The sequence below is a fragment of the Platalea leucorodia genome (genome assembly GCF_965183815.1).
Source record: "Platalea leucorodia genome assembly, chromosome: 15".
In the NCBI taxonomy this organism is placed as follows: Eukaryota; Metazoa; Chordata; class Aves; order Pelecaniformes; family Threskiornithidae; genus Platalea; species Platalea leucorodia.
The window spans coordinates 5,333,305-5,353,385 of NC_138837.1; the positions used below are offsets into that span (position 1 = coordinate 5,333,305).

Here is a 20,081-nt window from a genome sequence, read left to right on the forward strand (position 1 = left end):
CTCAGGTCCCTCTGCCCTCAAAGGGGGCTGATAGCACAGGAAAACTCTGATTACAGCTCCCTTGTACTGCTATATTGTCTCCCTTCCTCCCTCGTTACTGATGGGCTGGAGCTAGCCATCTATCTACCATTAATTTGTCTCTGTGTAGCCCAGCAGGAATCTGGGGCATGATTACAGCTCTGGCCCTTGTGCGAGAGCCGGCATGGCCCCGGCATCCCCCTGCAAACTGCCTGGCTCTGCCTCGCCTTAATTGTTCCCCTTTGGCCAGTGGACCTGTCTCTTCTAACAAGGGCAGCGAGGAGGGCCGAGGTAATTGAAGCACTTAGCCACACTCCCAAGCATTGCCTCCTGCAGCTAATTAGGAAAGAGGGCCACTGGGCTCTTCGTTATTTCTTTTAATTGTTTGTGGGTTTTGCATAACAGTGAATGGCAGAAGAGGGATGTGCAGTTAGTGGTGAATTCTTGACTTTGAAATTTGTATAAAAGGTCACTTACAATTTGTTAACACTTTCACAAGGGTGAATTCAATTAGCGGCTCCAGCAGTCCCCGCGCACACGCGCGCGGGCGTGTTTGTAAGGAGAGGGAGAGATGGCAAAACAAGCAGGGCGTGAATGTAAAGGCTCTTCATTTTCCTAAGAAGCCTGTGGACTACACAGTAAAGTTATGGGCCCCTTACAGCTTTATGGTCCTCTAAATAGGTCCTGGCCATAAACCCATGGAGAGGCCTGAAAGATCATTTTTAAATGATCTCCACTTGTCCTCACTTTCCATTAACCACTGAAGAAAATAACAAGAGAAAAATTGGTAGAAAACACTCAGGGACCAATTTTTTTGCAGTCTTTGGGCTGGCAAAACTCTCGGTTGAAATAGTGGGTCTTTCACCCGGGCGGCAGCTGCAGGATCTGTGCTGGTGAAGCACTGATTACTCAATTTCTGAAGCTTCTTTACAATCCTTGTAATTTGGATGAGGAAATAACAATATAAATTATTTCACTGTGGGCAGCCAATGAGGCAGTGGCTTCTTCTAAGTGTCAGAGGATCTGTTATTTTGCTCAGAGGGCTCGTATGTATAGAACAGTAAAAAGAATAAAATCCATTGTAAACATGCACTTTAAAAGATTTATCAGATGCTCATAGCTGTACTTAGGAGTATACATGGTTACAAGAGCACCAATTTGCTTTACTATTCCCTCCCAGGCCCAGAGTGAGATGTATACTTGGAACGGTCCTAAATGCACACATGGAAACACGTGTCTTGCAGTGAAGATACCAAGCCAGCTCTTACCCATTAAATACTTGGCTTCACAAGCTGAAATTTGTGCATTAGCATTGATTTTTTTGGGTTGGAGATGCCCTTTGGCTGACTTAAGTGAAGATTATTTAGATTTGTCTTCAACACATTTGTCTGCTGACTGGAAATCTGCTGTTATCCTGTGAGAAACTCGGGTGGGATGTGATTATGGGGCAGAGCTATTCTGCCTGGAGGTCTCGATCCATGGCTGAGAGTGAACAGTGCTCAGTCTGCAGCCATCAACAAATGCAAAACATCCTGATGAGTAAAAAACCAAGAGAAACCCCCGCAACACTGAGAAAAACAAATCAAAGAGCAAGGTCTTCCCCTTGACCTCCGTCTCATGCTTGAATCTCTCCGGCTGGGTGGGAACATTACTTTGTTTGAAAGGAAAAGATGTCAGTGAGGGCTGAAAAGCTTTGTTTCACAAAAAGGATTCTGTGGCTATTTCCCCCGATCCAGGTTTTCATTGCACAGACTGCAAAAGCAACAGTCTGCAAGGGACAAAGTCCACTTGTGGCAAGAAGTAGTTTTAGATGGTAAAAGTTATGGTAGAAATTTTTCAGCCAGCCGTAATCAATGGAGATAAACCCACGGACAACAGCCAGTCTGTGTGACAGAGTAAATTACTTTCCTATTCAGTGTAATGCAATTGGTAATAAGGGATCTAAATCTCTATTCTTTAGATCTTTTTTTCCCAGCTCTGCGGCTGATGTGCAGGACCTGAACCTTATGCCAAACCATGACTTGGCTGTTTATTTTCTCTTAATCCGGGAGCCTGAACTAGTTGGAAACTGTTACAACTGCAGTCAGTAACTACACTGAAGGAGAACCAGTATCTTCACGGGGCACTCAGGATTTTTTGAAGGGTAACAGGCCTTTCTGCCCAACCAGGTGCTGCAGCCGCCTGGGCGCAAGGCAGCACGATCCAGGCGGATGCGGCTGGGAGCTCTGCGGTAGCTAATATACACACGGCGACGCGAGCACATAGCCAGCCTGGAATGTCTCCAGTAGAAGAAAATGATTCTTGAAATAGAAATTCTTATCTTAGCAACGTGAGAACGGTGGCAGAGACACAAAGTGCCTTCCGCTGTGGAACTGGATAGGATATGCAATTATCTGAACTGATGAGAGTCCTATATTTTTTAACTTGGTTGCATTTTTCTGGTGCCTTCAGCCTGACAGTGGTTCCAGTCACTATGTTACATTTTTATAATTTGTTTTGTCAGTGCTCAGATATTTTTTTTTCCTAAAACTTTTGTTTGCCTCAATCTTTTGGATTTTTGTGGTTTTACACTCTTTATTCGTTTGGCTTCCAACGATCGTGGATCAGATGTGGGCTTGCTCCAATATTCATCTTTCTTGCCTGTCCAGCTTTTCCTGGTGGGTTCTTTCCAGGAACACCCTCTGCTCTTCAGTATTGTTTCTTTGACATATTTTTGCAGCTGGTCTATAGCTAGATTAGCTTTTTTCCAGGGCCGTATATTAATGACTTGAAATGTTCTTTAAGTCTTTCAAAAATGAACCTACCAGTGCACTCTCTGTGCCAAAGAGCTGCTGGAGATATCTAAGCAGCTTTTGGGCAGCTTTCTAAACTTTGTTCTGGCTGTGTGCAAACATCACGGACACTTTGGGTGGAAAGGCCACTTGTAAAGCAGAAGCATGAGCATTGAAACCTCCCTTCTTGGGGAAGGTGAAAGCTAAGGACAGAGGAGTTGGTTGAGCCAGGAAGCTGCAGGGATAGCCAAGGCAACAGCTGAGCCGCTAAAGGCCAGCGAGACGATTGTCAACAGAGCATTAGGACAGTTGCAAATGGTACAAAGAAAAGAGGAGGTACTGGATAACTGATGCCCTTGGCCAATTGTAACAATTTGAAGAGGAGAGATTGCAGTGACCAAATGCTTTAGAGAGGTGAGTTTGCTGCAGGAACATGGTGAAAGCAGCTGCCAAAGGATTAAGACCAGTTTTAGAGAATGGGAGGTGGAATGTTAGGAGGAGATGAAGTTAGAAGGAAAATGGGATGCAAAATTCAGGAAAGGGATGGTTGAAGTGAAGGCAGACGGTAGGGGGGACCTGGCAGGAGACATGGGGATGACAGAGTGCCAGGGAAATCCTGCCAGCACACCCAAGGTCAGCCCAACCTACAGGCCAACTGCCAAGTGGATGGCAGCACGTCGGAGGCAGCGTTATGGCCATGCAGGGTTTGAAGGAGGTACAGGTGTAGGATGGCAGAGAATGGCACGTCTGTGCAGTCCTTGTGTCCAGGAATATGTTCTGGGACATAGTATGTAGAATTAGGAAACTTGCACTACTAAGAGGCAAAAGAAAGCTTTTCTCTAAAAGCAGTCCTGGAAATGCTGGACAGTGTGTTCCTGCTGGGGATGCACTCTGCACTGCTAGCTCCTGGGGAGAAAACTTGTGCTTGGGGTACCAACTGTGTGCTGGGGTGTTTTGTCTTCAAACTCCTTGTGTGACCTTGTGCAAATCAATATAATGTAAAATCTAGCTGTAGACAGCATCCATATCTTTGTGCATAGTTCTAGTTCCAAAAATGACCGTTTAAGGTCTGCTAATTTCAGTGCACAGTGAACTTCAATCAGAAAAGGTGGTTAGGAGGATAAATGTGGGTCTGGACATCTATTGGGGTTTCCAAATGCACCTTGAATACCAAGCTGTATTGACACCAGTGAAGATCCTGGAGGTCTTCTTTAGATCTCTAGTACGATCAAAACCCAGCCCACTCAGTGCCCTGCATCCTCCCCCTTGTAAAACAAGGTCATTACACAGAGTATGGGGGCTGAATACACCTCCTAGTAGCACTGCGTTGTGGGATTATTTTAAATTAAAGGACCTAGGACTTGGGTCCAGGAGGACAGCAACCCTAATCTGCACCCACCTTATGGCTATGTAATGTGTCATGTACAGAGCACGTGGATGAGATGGGTTTAGCTCCTGGGGGAGAGGTATTGCTAATGATGGGCATTTTCCTTGACAGAAAACCTGCAGACCTGTTTGTGGTGGGGCTGAGGGCTGGGGCAGGTGAAGCTGAGTGTGCGTGCACTGTAACGTGGTCGTTACCCCAGCGCCTGCGCTCTGTGGACACGTGCTTTTTTTGCAAATCGTGGCTTGCACAAGGCGGCTCTTGTAGAGATCAGAAGCCGGACCGTGAATCGGGGGAGCCTGACTGGAGGATGCCCCATGGGGGAGGCTGGGACCCTACCACATCCTCGTTACCGCTGACCTTGGCATGAGCACTGCCTGCTGATGGATCGGCTACGGAGCTGGACAAGACCCTGGGGAACCACTGTATTATCTATTATTGTCCCATCAGTGCCTCCCCTGACCCCTCCCAGCTCTGAATGCCACAGGCATCAGGGAGGGAATAAATCTCTGTCTGATACTGAGAGAGAGAAGGGAGCGAGAGCAGGAAAAAGGAGAGATGAAAAATGTCCTTTTTATGACTCTTGCAACAAAGCTGGCCACATGACTCATAGCAAACATTTCTCTGGGAAAAGGGAGGGAGAGAACGGGGGGGAATCAGCAAAAAAGCAGAGCTGCTTCTCTCCCCTGGAAGATGCCCATGGGGAATTAATAGAAGGGTATGGGTGACCTTTGAAGGTAAATATCCCAGGAAAGGAAAGAGGCCTCAAAGCTTCAGAAAGCTCACTCCAGTGTCTGATGCTGCCTTGTGAAATGTTCCATGCAGCACACATCCACCAGGAGCGGAAAGCAGAGGCATAAGCGATCTGCTGTGCTAGAGGGAGCAGCAGGGCCAGGGCGTGATTAATAAGGCACTAATAGCAACCACAGCATTTGTGTTCATTTCTATTCGGGATGATCCAGGAGAGCTCGTACTCGTGAGCCTGGGGAGAACTCCTGACCTTGGTGTCTTTAGGAGACGGAAGCCTTCAGCAGCGCAGCCCAGGGCCTGAGGAGGGGCTGGATACGTTGCCAGGGCTTGGGAAGCCCCCTGCACGTTACCCACTGACAGCTGCAAGACCACAAACACGTTCCTGTGACAGCCGCCGAGTTGTTTGGGCTGATAACCCCCGGTGCTGCTGTTCCCGGGGAGGCAGCCCAGCCCCGAGGCTGCGTGCTGGCACTACCGGCAATTCCAGCTGCGCAGAAGGGGCTGCAACAGGGCTGGGGGTGCAGACGGGGAGGGTTTGCATTGGCGCTCTGGGGATTGTCCCAGAGCATTGCCATCATCAGACAGGCTGGCTGCAGCAACTTTCAGGGCGATGGGAAGGCACCTTTGCTCTCTGGCCACCTTATCTGTACTGTCTGTGCCGTGCCTTGGGCTAGGGGATGACATGCAGGCTCTGTTCTTGTTGCAGAACTTCACTGCACCTGAGCTGTTTATCAAAGCGGACATTTCTAAAGATAAGCAAGTGCTTGGAGTCATGGAAAAAGACCGTATGCCGCCGTTCTCTTCTGCCCCCAGACAAGCATGTGTCTTAGTTGTGGCTGCCTTCCCGATTAGCAGCACTAAGAACGCAGTCGTACAGGGCTTAGAGTCCGAAAGCAGAAGCAACTTAAATCCATTGACAACCAAGTAGTTTTTAACAGGGCAGGTCTCGCTGGCCTGGGTCAGCTCTGACTGGGGACAGGCTTGGGAGTGCTCACCAAAGCTGGTATCTTTAACTTGCCAGTCATGGAAAAGTGTGTTAAATTCCCACTTTTACCGAAATGGCTCTAACAACTCCTTGGTAATCCCAGTAATTTGATTTTGTCTATAACATGCTTTTAAAGTAAAGGGATAAATACAATCAGTCTGAATAAAAGGTAGCTATTAAGGAGCAGGCAAGTTGTACAATAACAACTTTAAATTAAAAGCCCTTTCCCACTACTTCTGCTGTTGTGGGGTCTGCAGATTTTCCTTAAAACTTTTGAAACGTGCCTAGACTTCTTACAGGCAGCCATTTAACCTCCGTTTATGAAGAAATAAAGCAAAATTGATGTTGATTTTTGTCTACATTGGGGGATACTTTTGCAACATAAAAGCCCTTTTGCCTGCAATTTGCAGAGCAGCCCTGTCACATCGGTGAGGGCTGATACTGATAAAGATAAAGCTTTATAGCTGGGGCATTTGCAGCTAACAGCAAGCTAATGCTACATTTTCATTTTGATGCAATTAATGTTAATGTCTGCTACGAAAATTGTCATTAAATACCATTTTAAAATCCATTCAATTTGCATATGCAAAGCCCATTTACTATCATGTAAAATACACAGTGCCGTTCATCATGTCTTTTCTCTAGAATTTGTAGCTGTTATTTTTCTGGTAGTGATTATTATCCAGCTCTTAAAATGAAAGCTAATGTCTGGTCCAGACCTGCACAGAGCAAGAAAACCCTCCGTGCCCCAGCAGCAGCAGGGCTGCTTCGGAGCCCCTTTCAGAGGCTTTGAGCACTTTGTGTTGGACTTGCGCTGGCTCTTCTGGACGGCTCTGCCCTCCAGCCTCCCTCGTGCTCCTGTGGAGGACAGGCAGCAGAAGGACCTAGAAGTCAGCCTGAGCAAGGTGCAGTCTAAGCAAGAAGGACCTAGAAGTCAGTCTAAGCAAGTCTAAGCGATGGTCTCCCCTGCGGACTCCCTGTTGCACAGTTCCCCGTGAGAAATCAGCACAGCAGGCAGTTGGGAGCTGGTACGCGAGGGGGACGTTAAATGGGTCACTTCTAAATGCTGCACCTGTTTGAACGTCAGGCAGGGCTCGCGTATGCTGGATGCTTTATAAAAAGCTTTTGGAAGATGCTGCAATGCAAAAGACCTCACTCGGTGTGAAGCCTTAAACACCCTGCTGTATTGCGGGGGGTGAACGGGTGGGCTTACGCCCTTCTAGAGGGGTTGCTGAGGGAGCAGCAGGTACCAGCCCCTCTCCAGCCCTTGGGAGGGAGGCCAAGAAAGCAGAAGAGCGCAGTGAAAATCTTCTTTGCCTCCATCCTGCTGTACTACTAGTTTCTGCCCGATGCAGGGAGATGAACTAACAAGTGGGAGAGAGCAGAATGAAGAACTTGAACTGATCCTCAACTGCACCAGAGTATTTCAACCAGTGAAAACAGGCAGAAGTGCTGTGGCTCTGGTTTTCTGACCCCGGGAAGCCATTATTCTGGCTTACAACTCTTCATGTTCCTTGAAGTTAAAGGATTGGCATTGAACATATTTTTAAGAGGTTCTAAGCCCTTAGTGCCAGAGGTGAAACGGGGATGTGTAGTGGCATGTAGATTACATTTAGGTAGTTGATTGTCTGACACACAGGCGCAATCAGACATGGAAGTGATGCTGTGACTCAGTTGCAGCATGGCCAGATTCAGGGGACTTCTGTTTTGGGGACTCCGCTAGCTGAGACGTGGGGGAGATGCAGATGTGAGGGTAGGAAGGGATAATCTCATTCTGAGAAGGGCCCCAAGCCTTCCCCCTTACCGTGTTGTGATGCCATAAGTCAAGTCTGCAGGCATTTTAGGAGGATATTTGAAGCGGTTGTATTCATCATCTTTGCGCCGAATGTCCTTGGCCTTGTAGTACAAATTAAATTCATGGGCTGTGGTGTAACCGGCCTTCAGAGCACCACGGTTCATGGTGATGAAGTCTCGGGGCATCTTCTGAACTAAAGCAGTCCTGGGCTTTACAGTGTTCCAGTGGCCTATTGCTGGAGATGGAAAGAAACATGAGAGGCAAAGAGAAAAAGATCAGACACCTCGGGTAACTCCTATTTGGGAAGGCAGGCTGATGTTTGTGCACCACGCACAGGGGCCTTGTGTGGCTTGCATGCATTTTGCCATGGTTTCACTGTGGAGTGAACTTCGTATCCTATCCCACTGCATTTTATGTGGGGACATCTCCCATCTGAACTGGATGGTTTCTCACCCTCCACCCTGGCTTGCTCAGCAAATCCGATTTCACAGGGGAATTGTCCCTGAGAGCACAAAGTAGGAGCTCTCAAGTTATGTATCACCCTTTGCAGGCACCGTACCCCTCTCTGCTTGGGCTCTGTGTGATCCTAGAAAAGTTTCCAAGGTGACAGAGAAACCTCACTGGTCACCATGCAATTTGGGTGATATTAATGAAAGTAGGGAGTTCTTCACCTCCAGCTTGATGGGAAGTATTGAAGAGCACTGGGAAGGAGAGGAGAGTCCCTCCTATAGCATTAGGACTGTGTTTTAGTGGTGGTGTCTTACCTTCAGGGACTCCTCCATCTGTCCTGTGGATGTACAGCCCGTATGAAAAATCAAAGCCTGGCAGGGTGTAGCAGTTCCTCTGGGGCTTCCCCAGTTCTGCCTGCGGAAGAGTGAAGATAAAGGAGAAGTGTAAAGACCTTTCCTGACAAGTTAAAACCTCTGAAAATAAAAATTTGTAACAGAACATGGTCACGGGTACCAGGAGTGGCTCTGGTTCCACTTGGCACGGGTTTGAATCCTGCTGTCCGGACACAAGCGAGTGTGACAGCGCAAAAGGAGAACTCACAGCTGTGAGGCTTCACCAGAGCTGAAGCCTAAGGGATGCTGAATTTCACACAAGTTTTTACCCGAGTTATAAAGCAACCTAGCCTTGCTGGAAATAGGGATCCAGACTCAATATATATGGACTTGAAGTCTCCTTGTTTGGCTAATTTCTCCTTTGGTTGGGATGCCCAGCCGTGGTGTCTGCTGGGGAGACTCTGCAGCTAATCTTAACTTTCCTTTGAGTTATTTCGTTTCCAAGTTGTGCACCCTCCTAGAAAACTGGCACAAACTTCCCCAAGCACAATCACGTCACCACTTCTGCCTGGGAATAATCAAGACGCAAGGCATGTTGCAGGGGGAGGATAAGAGGGGTGAAGAAGGGGGAGCAGAGCCTGTGGTTTATAGCACAGAAGAGAACTTGAGCTCAATAACCTCATTTCTATTTAGTTTTAGAATGAACTCTTCCCCAGCCCATGTGTGTCCCAGCCTGGTGGTGTCTGTGGGATTAACTGACCTCCCTTCACCCCTTTGTCTCTACCCTCCCATCTCCATGGTGAAGGCACTGCAGGATGTGTGTGTCTTGAAACCTTATTGCCGCTTGAAAGGGAGGCGGTGGAGGAGGGAAGGGGTGAGAGCCTGGCAGCCTGGGTCTGTGCGCTCCCGCTAGGGAAGCTGGAGCAGGGTCAGGCAACAAGTTCCTGGAGCCCCGAGGCATGGCGTGGGTGCTTTGGATAGGTTATTTTCTATGGGAAGGGTGTTGGGGAAGATGGGGGGGTTGTAGGTGTTGGCAGGTCTTATTGGGAGAATGAAAGTGCTGAAATCCTACTCTAGTGTTTCGCACGGGTGAATCATTGAATATTAACATTGAGATGACCATTATTACACTCCAGAGTGAACGCGCTCTCGATCAGGAGATGCTGAATCAAATGCAGCCCTTTCTGCAGGGACTGAGTGAAAAGAGTGGGACTGAAAACAAACCACCTCCAACTTGCCACTGTGGCAGGTTGAGGCTGTACAGCGGTCGATAAGTGATGCTGATACCAGAGCTGCTTGTATAGGAACATCATCCAAACCCAAATTTATGTTCTGCTCCCAGCCAGCACTGTGCAAACCCTGGCCGGGGCCTTGGAGCAGCCATGGCTCTCCTGTACACTGCCAACCTGGTGGCCCCTTTCCAATGTGCTGCTAAAGGGTACTCGCCAAGGTGCTGCGGAGCAGCTTGAGCTGTCCTGCATCACCCTTAGCTCAGGCAAAGCTCTCACTGAGCCAGTTTTGCCTGGAGAGCGAGGGTTAATAACCCCTGCCCAAAACAGGCACCTTTGCAGAGGGCTCTGTCTTCAGGTCTCTAGAATTTGCTCATAATTCCTCAAACTTTTTTGCCTGGAGCCATTTTTTTGTGCATTCAGTTTGGAGTTTCTCAGCTTCTGTCTGTACGTGCAGCTACACAAAAACTTCAAAGCACGTAGTGGCTGTGGCACCGGGCTCCTCACCAGCATGTCCAGGGGTGAGATCGTGCCCGCTTGCTTGAGTGACTTGTCCGTGCTGTGACAACAGGTCACAAGAGCAAAGGTCTGCTCCTTTGCAGATCTTGGCAAACTGGCTGTCAGCTTTGCCAGCTTGCGATCATAGGGATGAAATCCTCTGCGCCTGCAAGCCCGTACAGTGATGCTTTCAGGTAAATCCAGGATCTTGCTTCCCAGGTCTGGGAGGGAGGTTCTTCATCTTGGTCTCATTAAATCCATGCACTTGTGATGCTATAAAGCAGGTATGGTATCCTTGTGACTCTCAGGAGCACAAGTTCACCAGAAAATGAATTTTCTGGGCTTGCTAAGATCCTTTGATGGACTTGAAAACCCCATCAGGCTCCTTGCCCTGTGCTAGGATGCTATGCATCCTTTGTTGCAGACAGACCTTAGTAATTAGCTTTTTGAAAGCAATCGATTCAGGTACCTGATACAACCTGTGCATAACGTGGCTGCTTTCCTCCAGCTGCCTCCTGTGAACCTCTAGCAGAGGACGGGACTGTCCCTTGCAGATGTGTCCAGCACTGAGCACGGTGGGAGTGAGTGGGCTTTTAGCGCTACCACAACTGAAATATCACATGGCAGCGCTAAACCATATGTGCATGCTGTGGGCGAGTTAGGGAGATTGCGCAAAACGTATAAACCGGTGCCAGGGATGATAAAGTAGCTTTCATTGCTGATCTATTTCTCCCGTATTTACAGGCATTTGTACGCTAGCTATTTTTAGATTAGTTGTCGCTGATATACAAGAGAAATGGTGTAGCATTCTTCAGGTGCATGAGAAAAGGCTTTTTCCAGGGATCGTGTTCTGATACTGGATCAGCTAAGTGAGGTCAGAAATCCGCTATGACGGCGAAGGTGTGGCAGATGGGAGAAAATCGCTGAGAAACTGCAGGAGAGGAGAGAGGCTTGTAACCTGTGGCAAAGCTGCTTCCAGACTTTTGAATGCAGAACTCTGTAGAATGGAAGAAATTATGGGATTTAAAGATGTTCTTTTGCAGAGCACCTGAAGTTTAACACAGTTGGGTGTTTACTCCATCGCAAAATGAGCGCGTGCTCTTTCCTTTTATGATCAGGTGGCATTTTACAGTCACTTTGCACTGAATAAAGCTGAAGGTGCTGGATAATTAATTAAAAAAAAATCTGGTTCAATATGTTGAACATGGAGAGAATCTGTGCCTGAAGAAAATCAACGGACTCAGAGGGCTTTGGTTGCCTGCCAATGTCTTTTACCCACAAAAGCAAAGAATGGGAAGGAGGTAGCAGGAATGAATCTTGCTCAGTGTAATCCAAGATTACAGCCTTTCTCATTCATAAATTAGCAAAACGTCGTTGCAGCCTCATGGGCTGGTTTCATTTGTTTGTCCTGGGGCGTTGTAGGTGTGCTGTGCCGTAAAGCTGTGGGGAGAGCGAGCCGAAGTTGATGCAGAAGGGCCTTTTTTCTTCCCCAGCTCCAGCACCGTTTCCCGTGTTCAGGTTTAGCCTGTCACAAAGCTGCTTGGCTGGAATACAGATCTGTCTGACAGCTGTGCCCATCAGCAGACAACTTCATTAAACCTCATTAAGATGTCATTTCTCTGCCTTATTTCCCACCTCTTGGCTCTAATTAAAACCATCTCTCTCTGCATCCCAGGCGGTCCTAATTTTCTCTGGGTACCTTCTGCAAGTTTTCTCCCTTTACGACCTCAGTGAGGAAAATCTGGCATCTTAAATACTGTTTATCCAGCCTGTTCGGAAAAGACAACTCTAGACTTTTTCCTGAAGCATTCCCAGAGCATCCTGCAGAGATCATCACCTCCTCCCAGGGCTGCGAGAGACGTGTGCTGAGGCTTTGTTTGCCTCTCAAACTGTCTTTAAGGACTCGCCTAATGCCTCCTTTCCCCTTGGACACGATAATTTTGATTGTTGAACCAGGTGTGTCTGTCCTGGGTTTGGAGGGTGTCACGCTCAGCCTGGCCGCACCGCAGTGGTGGGGGTGTTTGATCAACGGGGATACCCTCGTCAACTGAAGAGCGAGCGGTGTTGGCTGTATCGAGCTCCCTGGCCTTTGCCAGGTAGTTTCCAATTTGTGCAGCCCCAGGTTTGAGCCCTGGATTTGTATTTGAGTGTCTAGTGGTGTTGGAAAATGTTTGCTGTGAAGGAAGGCTCGGAAATGGGTCTGTTTGCAAGTGGTGGGTGCATTGCAAAGCTGTAAGGAAGTACAAAACCTTTAAGGATTCCAGGTTTTGTTGCAAGACTTATTTGTGTTTCATGCCCTGGTATTTATGGCCCATTGGCACACATTGCGTCAATTTTCTAAAGATGACTGAGAGCGCGAGAGGGGTAGGAGACGTGTCTGTGCGGAGAGGTACAGTGAGAGGTGGAGGCATGGATTTTTAATCCCTGCATCTAGGGCAGCCCTTCACTGGGAGGGGACGCTGGGCAAATCCATGAATCCTCTCTGCTCCGACTCAGCCGGGGCTGCTCTGTCCCCTCCTCGATGGCTCTGCCCTGCAGACCCCTGCACACCCCGCGCCGGTGCGTTTTCAGCCCGCCAGGCCCCGCTTCCTTCCCTACCTTCTGTTCCCCGTTTCATTACACCCCCTTGTACAGTAAAGCCTCCCGTCACGCTGCCATTACTATTATTATTGCAGATTTACTGCACTTGCAGAGTGAAGTGATTGCGGTGACAAGGCCCAGCATTTTTCCCTCCTTCCCCCCGCGACAGCTTGAAATCAAGCCCTTCATTTGCATTTACATGATCTTGCTGTGCAGCTTATGAGATCGGGAGATTTATTTGCTACTTAGCTTGATGTTTGATTACACTCTAAGAAGGCAGTGAGCTACAAAGTGCAGGGATACATCAGAACTGAGCTACTGAAAGCCTCTGGGGGACAGTAACTCAACATCAGGTTTAGGTAGATGAGAAAGGGAATGTTCAGTGTTTTGAGAAAGGCAAATTTGATCAGATTTTTTTTTTTTTAAAGGTGGAGGGAAAAACTTACTTGCCCTCTCCCACAAAAAATGGTTGGGAAAACAAGAATGTTGTTAGAAAAACACACCTGAAAATCTGGATTTGTTAGTGCAGAAGAAATCCTAGCAGGGGCTGGTGGCTGCTGGGCTGCCTGCCGCTAACTGCTTGTAACTTCCACTCCCAAGAAGATTATTAATAACAAGTTGGCACTTGTCTTCGAAGCTTTTCATAAACATTAAAGATCAAAGTCAAAGGAAGTTTTGCTTGATGAAGGACTGTGAAATCTGGCCTTGATTTATTAAGCTTCAAAACATGCCACTGAACATTAATCCTGCTGTAATAGTGGGGAAACTGAGGCAGGGAACTAATGTGCCCATGCAGGACAGCAAAGGGCATGGAGTTCGGATTGGGGAGAGAAGCGGACCGTTCAGGTACTCTGATGTGTTCGGAGTGGGAGGCCAAATTATTACAGTGTCCCACAGTGGTGTGAGTCTTCTAGAGAAAAGGGTGATGGCTGGGCAAACTGTTGCCCTCGGAGTCAGGAATGGTAAAGCTCAGGGATCTTACTGTGATACCCAGGCAGGGTAGAGACACTGCTGACCCAGAATATGTCTACACATGCAGTCTGCACTAACCTGTGCTCCTGACTGACCTGCACTGGGGGCTGTAGCCTTATTAGCTAGAAACCTTTGAGTGTCAGGTCTAAATATGAAAGATTTTCCTCTCTAGTAGCTACTTTCTGCATAACACAGGCACCAGAGGACTGGGTGGACGGGTGGGACGCAGGCATCCCCCTCGCTGGGTTAGGCACCGGCGGCACAACTGGGCTGCAGACAGCAACTCCAGCCCGGGGCTCTGCCTACCCAACCCCAGGCACCAGCTTGCCCCTTCCCATCTTCTCTGCTCACAGTGGGGCCGTAACGCCGACAACCGAGGGCCACGCACGCGGGTTCCCGACACAAACCCATATCTAAGGAAACACAGGCGCTATCTGGTACAGTAGCTTCACGTGCGAATGGTTTGTACTTAGCTTTTAGTCTTGAAAATTGCCATGAGATATGCTATTACAATTAATCATTAAAGACTTAAGAAAGAGTATACCCCATTACATAAAAGACTCCAGCGATGATCTTTATCCAACTTGTAAAATGGGCAGACTTGATGCGACTGAATAATTTTCCTCTCATCTGCACAAAATCATGAATGCAAGTCATACTTTGAGCCTGAAGTGAACACTGCGAGACCAGCCTATAATTACCAAAACAGAAAAAAAGAACAGCGTTTTCTAATGAATGACAAGCCACTAGGTGGAAATCTAATTTGGTCTAATTAAGCAGCCTTTGTGAGGATTTGTCTTTAGATGAAAAGAGGGAGCCAAAGAGATCTAAATGCAAATGAACTCTATCATTTTGGTTTTAAAGGGCCAGACAGATATGAAAGTATTTACGTACACAATACTTTCATTTGTCTTCATGGGTGTATTCACCTTCTTGTTTTCCGTTGAAAAATCCTGTTGCCCCAAAATTCTGGGACTCTGAATACGAGTCACTCGTTATTGAGTTAGAAGATAGCGTGCTGTCAGAGGGACAATTTTAGCAGTAGGGTATCGCAAGTGTTAAAATTACCTTTCTCTGCAACAGGGCTGCTTCTTTCTGCTGTTTGAAAATGATTTTGGAAAAAAAAGGATGCTCTTTGCTTGGGAGTCAGATCCCAAGTCTGCCGCTGTTGGTATGTGGCACCATATAACTCTCGGGTCTTTGGGGGCACCTGCTGGACCCCGAGCTCCTCCTCAGTGCCTCCGTGTCAATATGAATTACTTCAGCACTGATAAATCACCACCACCTTGCCCAGTTGTGCTATTTCTGCTGATTCTGCTGACAGTCTCAACGCTGGGAGCGGGCAGCCCAGGTACAGCCCCAAAGGCTGAGACTCACAGAGGTGTTTGACTATAATTGAGATGGAAATATTGAAAACGATCTTCTCCTGCTCTATTAAATCTGCTCCTGACTTTAAGATAAATTTGTATCTGTGTAAGGTTTCGTGCCAGCATTGAAGGTCAAAGAAGCGTACGCATTTCTGCAGTGGGTGTCACAGCTTGTGAAGTTCACATCAGCCTCCGCTTGCTTGCAAGCCCTAAAGCAGCAGCGTGGTCTGTAGTCATAAGACACAGCCGCTGGCGGGAAGGACGGGTTATTCGGGCTGAACGAAGACGGGCGCAGTTTACAGCTACCACTAGACTGAGGTCTTACCTGATCTTTCCTGAGCTACAGCCACCATTTGCCTCTAAGAGGCGGAATGAGCCTGGGAGAGGACAGCTGCCAGGGAATGCTTTTGCTCGGGGTCTGTTGGGTTCAGTGGGAGCGCCGAGGTTTAGCTGGGAGCAGGATGTGGGTTATTTGATGATTGGGAGAGAACATTCTCTAAATGTTAAAGAGATGGGACAATGTTTTTTAAAAAAAGTTTCCTTCCCCTTCCAGCAGTTATGACCTTTTCTCTGTGCTTCATCTTTAGTAATATCTGTTCTATAAATCTCCCCATCTGCTACTCCAAGAAAAATCCCCTTATGTTCTCAAGGCCAGATGTTGCCCCAGATTACGTCCAGCACAACTCAACTTAGTGAAGCTGCTGTTTACACCGTGTAACTTGCTGCTGGCTCCTTCAACTCCATAGAGGTAGCTTTAATTTCCTCCTTCTGAATTTCTTCAGACGCTGTAGAACATATTAGGCTAAATGCTGCCAGCGTAGCGTCCATATAAGCCACAATGACATTAAAGGAGTTGAATGCAAGTGAGAATTCGACTGTGGGCCTTTTCGAGCAGACTGAATATGGCCACATTCCCCGTATAGCAAAATAGTTCCCCAGTGGCACAGACCTTCGATGCTTAGGGCCAAATTCAATCCCTGGCTGCAAATGAGACACCGGCTGCCTTGAGAGCTGCCTGTTATTTCACAGCAGAATTTGCCTGAAGTCAATACACTTGTGGTACCTCCTAGAACAAAATATTCAAATATTTCAGACTAACAGACAACCTGTTAAATTCAGGCAAACCTCTGGTTCGGGAATCCCTTGACTTTCACTCAAGGAGAAACTCTAATCTCTGATCACAGATGCAGGAACTTACCAACTTCAGTCACCTCATGTACAGAATAATCTCCATTTTCATTAGAGAATAGATAAAGTTTTTGCTGTTAAAAAAGGATGCTGTTTCTTTAATGTAATAAAACCTCAGCAGGACAGAACGTCTTTACTAGACTATCCCCCACTATTCCCACAAGAAATCAAATATAATCCTATTTAAGAAGCTTTAAATAATTTTGAGCTTTCATATTGACTTATTAAAATGCAGCTTAAAAAACGCCTTCCTTGCAATCCCTTTACAAGGGTCAGGGATATAAAATTTGAAGAAATATGATTAGTAGATCAGTTGGAAAGATATATGCGGCAGCTTCCAATTTTATTATTTAAAATGCCCTTTTAGAAGAAAAGGTGATTCTGTAAAAAGTGGCACCATCTCCCTGAAGGAATCTAGTCCTGGGCTTTCCAGTCCTCTCTTGCATTCAGCACCCAGTACATCTGCCGTGTTTTTCTCAGACCTGAAGAGCCCTTGCAGCTGGAACAGGAAAGCTGGTTTCTGTGTCCTCATACTCCAGCAAAACAGAGGCTTATCAGGCTCTAAGCACAGAAGAAGCCAGTAGCACCTGCGTTGTTGCTCGGTGCAGATGACAAAGTGATGGTAATAGAGACGCAAATACGCCACAGAGGACAGACATTGCAGAGCACGGGTACAGTTTGGCCCACAGAGCCTTTCTTTTACTGCCCGGAAACTTTGAGGGATGAAGAGCTCCTGTAACTTTTCAGATGTTGGTTGGAGTGGGATGAGTCCCTTTTTCACTTTCTAAACACTATGTGTTGGAATAGAAAATTATAGGATGGAAACAGGGATCCTGCTGTGCTGACTTGAACTCTCTGCAGGGTGAACTGCATCTTATCCAAGCAATGGCTACAGACTCCACCAGTGCGTCCTGAGGGGTGCAGGCAGAAATCCCCTTCCAACAGACTTCAGCCCAGTTGCCCATGTTCAGTCCTGTTGACTTGGGAAGAACTGGGATTGTAACCAAGGGCATTTTGGGGCACGTTGCTAGAAAAATTAACTGGAAGGTGCGAAGCAGAGAAAATTGAGTCAGTTACAGGTTGTCCTGAGCTTCCACTCTGCAGTTCTCCTGGGATTAGCAGGGTTGTAGGGATGTAAATGATGAGACAATTTGACCCCCGCTCTTGAAGTATATTAAATACAATGAAGACCCAAATTGTGCTGTCAGTTAGACAGAATTCCCATTAAGCGCAGAGGGTCTTGTGCTAATGCAAGAATCTGCTCGATTCATTTGCTCTGTCCTACAGCAAAATGTATTCAACATGCTTAAATTTAACTGCAAAACCTAGCGAGCAAAATCACACCCTGCCCATTACACTTACAGCCAGCTACTGTGAAATCCTAATGTGTCAGACTTTCTCTGGGAAATAAGGTAACTAATAACTTTACTCCTGCCTAAGGCTGGACTTTGGTCAAGGCTGTCAAGGCTTCTATGATTTCCATGTGTTTTTGAAAAAATATCCATGATTTTGACACGTCGGGACTTCTGTGTGTGAGCAAGCAGGGAGCTGTAATAGCCGAACTTCCCCGAGAGCTGCAGTGCTCGACCTTGGGCGCTCTGCAAGACAAACACCAAAGGGTCCTGAGCCCACCCGTGCCTCCATGTCTTCAGCTTCTAAAGAAGTCAGTGGCAGTCAAGTGTGATTGACTGCTCGCAGGACCTTGCCCAGAATTTTCTCCTGTGGCAGAAAAAGAAGCAGTGACACCAAAGGCAAGACCAACAAGCGCTGGAGAGAGCCTTAGTCCCCCAAGGAGCTGTCGTGAGGTTTTTCTCTGCCCTGCCTTCCTAATTTTCTACATTTATGACAATAATTGTGAAACTGGGCTGAAATAGCACTGGGAAGTTGCTGCCAATGGTTAAAAAGTATTGTTGCCTATGGGTTGATCTTGTTAAAGGTGCTAAAAACATGGCAAAAGTTATGTGGCTTACAAATTAATGCTTGTTATCTTTGAAAGATATATATATATATATTTCTAAAATTCCCCATAATCCTACATCTGACTCCCTCATTGCTTTCCCCACCAAATTTTCTCGATACAATTTCAGCTCTGCTTTGTTCTATTGTTTTTTCTCTCCAGTCCTATATTTTTTTGAAAGGGTAGAACATAAGGGGTCAGATACTGCTCAGGTGACGTACACGAGTAGCCCAATTGCTTTCAAAGGGGCTACCTTGTGAGGCAACCAAGAGTTGGCTCGAAAAAGTCACTTCATAATTGCATCATATTTGCTAAATCAGAAGTTTTACGCACTTAAGAATTCTCTGTGTTCCCTTCGTGCTCAGCCATTACAAAAGGCTCCTGCTCTGCTGGAGTTCTGACCCATATTTTCCCTGCTGCAGTCCAAATTTGGTTGCTAAAAGGTAAAGGGGGAAGAAAAAAAAAAAAAATCTGTCTCATCACATCTCTCCCAACCCCTGTTCAGCTGCTGTGGTATTTTCCTTCATTATGCTGCTGCCTCAGACTGTAAACCTCTCTAATTTCCTACATCGCAGCTATTTATTTAAATGCTAACTCGCATTATGAAGTGATAATCCACAAGCGCAGGAGATAATTTATGAAGCATTTAAATTAAGAGGAGCAGCTAATTGGGAGCATGTGTCTTATAAGCCTTGCTAACACCAGAAAACTACAAATTAGGGAGAAAATGGAAGATATTTTTATCTTGCTTTTTTCTTTTGTAATGCACTGAGGAAAAATATTACCATACATCACACAAACACTGCTGTTCACAGAAGTCTTGTGTTGTTCGCTTCGTAGTTAGTCTAACACACAACGCTCTCGTTATTACAAATTCCTCATTATAACACACAAAATAATCTTTGCTCTCAGAGAAGGAGGAATGAGGTGGGGTTTTCTGTCTCCAAATAAAGTGGAATAAATTTTCCAGGAAAGGTCCCCTTCTCAGCTACACACATTAATTTAAAAGAGCAAAGACTCCCTTGTTATATAGGGATGTTAAAGTGCATTTAATTTAGGACTGCATCGTGCTGTAAGAGTTTTATAGGTTTTTGCTGAAATGAGAATGAGCATAAATGGCTGTGAATCGGGGAAAAGCAAATGTGCTGTGGCCACAAGGCTGGAGGGAACGCATTTCAGATGCTCTGCTCCGATTTTGGCACCAAAGTCACAAACTTGATTTCATTGCACCTTTGTGGTGGTTTATTGATAAAGATGAATATTGACCTGAATCTGAATACCGACGTGCCCCACGATGTGCAGTTCCCGGGATACAGCTGTATGACAGAGATGGCTCACTAAATGCTGCTGGGATGGGCTGACGGGGAAAGGAGGGTTTTGACACCCAGGCCAAGACAGCAGCACTGGGGAAGGTGGTAACCATCCTCAGCTTGAAGTTTACAGTCATGCAGTAGATTCCCTGGGTTTGCCCTTGGAGGCTGTTGCCTCGAGGGTGAAGGTGCAATGCTGGGTGTCCTCAGGAGGCAGCTGCTTTTGCCTGTAAGCGTAACGCCCCTTTGGTTGCTTTTTTGGATGTTGGTGCTTTGATCAGAGGAAAGAGCTGGGATGTTCTCCCGTAGGAGCAAGAGGGTTTCTCTGCGCTCCCCAAAGCGCATCCCAGGCACCCAGAGGATTGCATTAACACAGTTCAGAGGGAACTCATGGGATACAGAGAGGGAAGCTGACAGCAAGGACCACCTTAATATACAGCCCTCTCCCAGCCTTCAGCAACCACTTTGGAGTAGTTTTCAGTACAGTTGTGCGAG

At 46.9% G+C, this 20,081-nt stretch overlaps 1 protein-coding gene across 1 annotated transcript in view; it reads right to left on the reverse strand.

The window, feature by feature from the left end:
* Nucleotides 1–20,081, reverse strand: part of CFAP77 (cilia and flagella associated protein 77) — a gene marked incomplete at both ends in the record, with an annotated part of 60,880 nt that overhangs the window by 16,390 nt on the left and 24,409 nt on the right. The window contains 2 exons of the mRNA XM_082327868.1: nucleotides 7,713–7,938; nucleotides 8,468–8,567. Of these exons, the coding sequence (XP_082183994.1) occupies nucleotides 7,713–7,938; nucleotides 8,468–8,567 (326 nt within the window). The remainder of the gene's footprint in view (nucleotides 1–7,712; nucleotides 7,939–8,467; nucleotides 8,568–20,081) is intronic.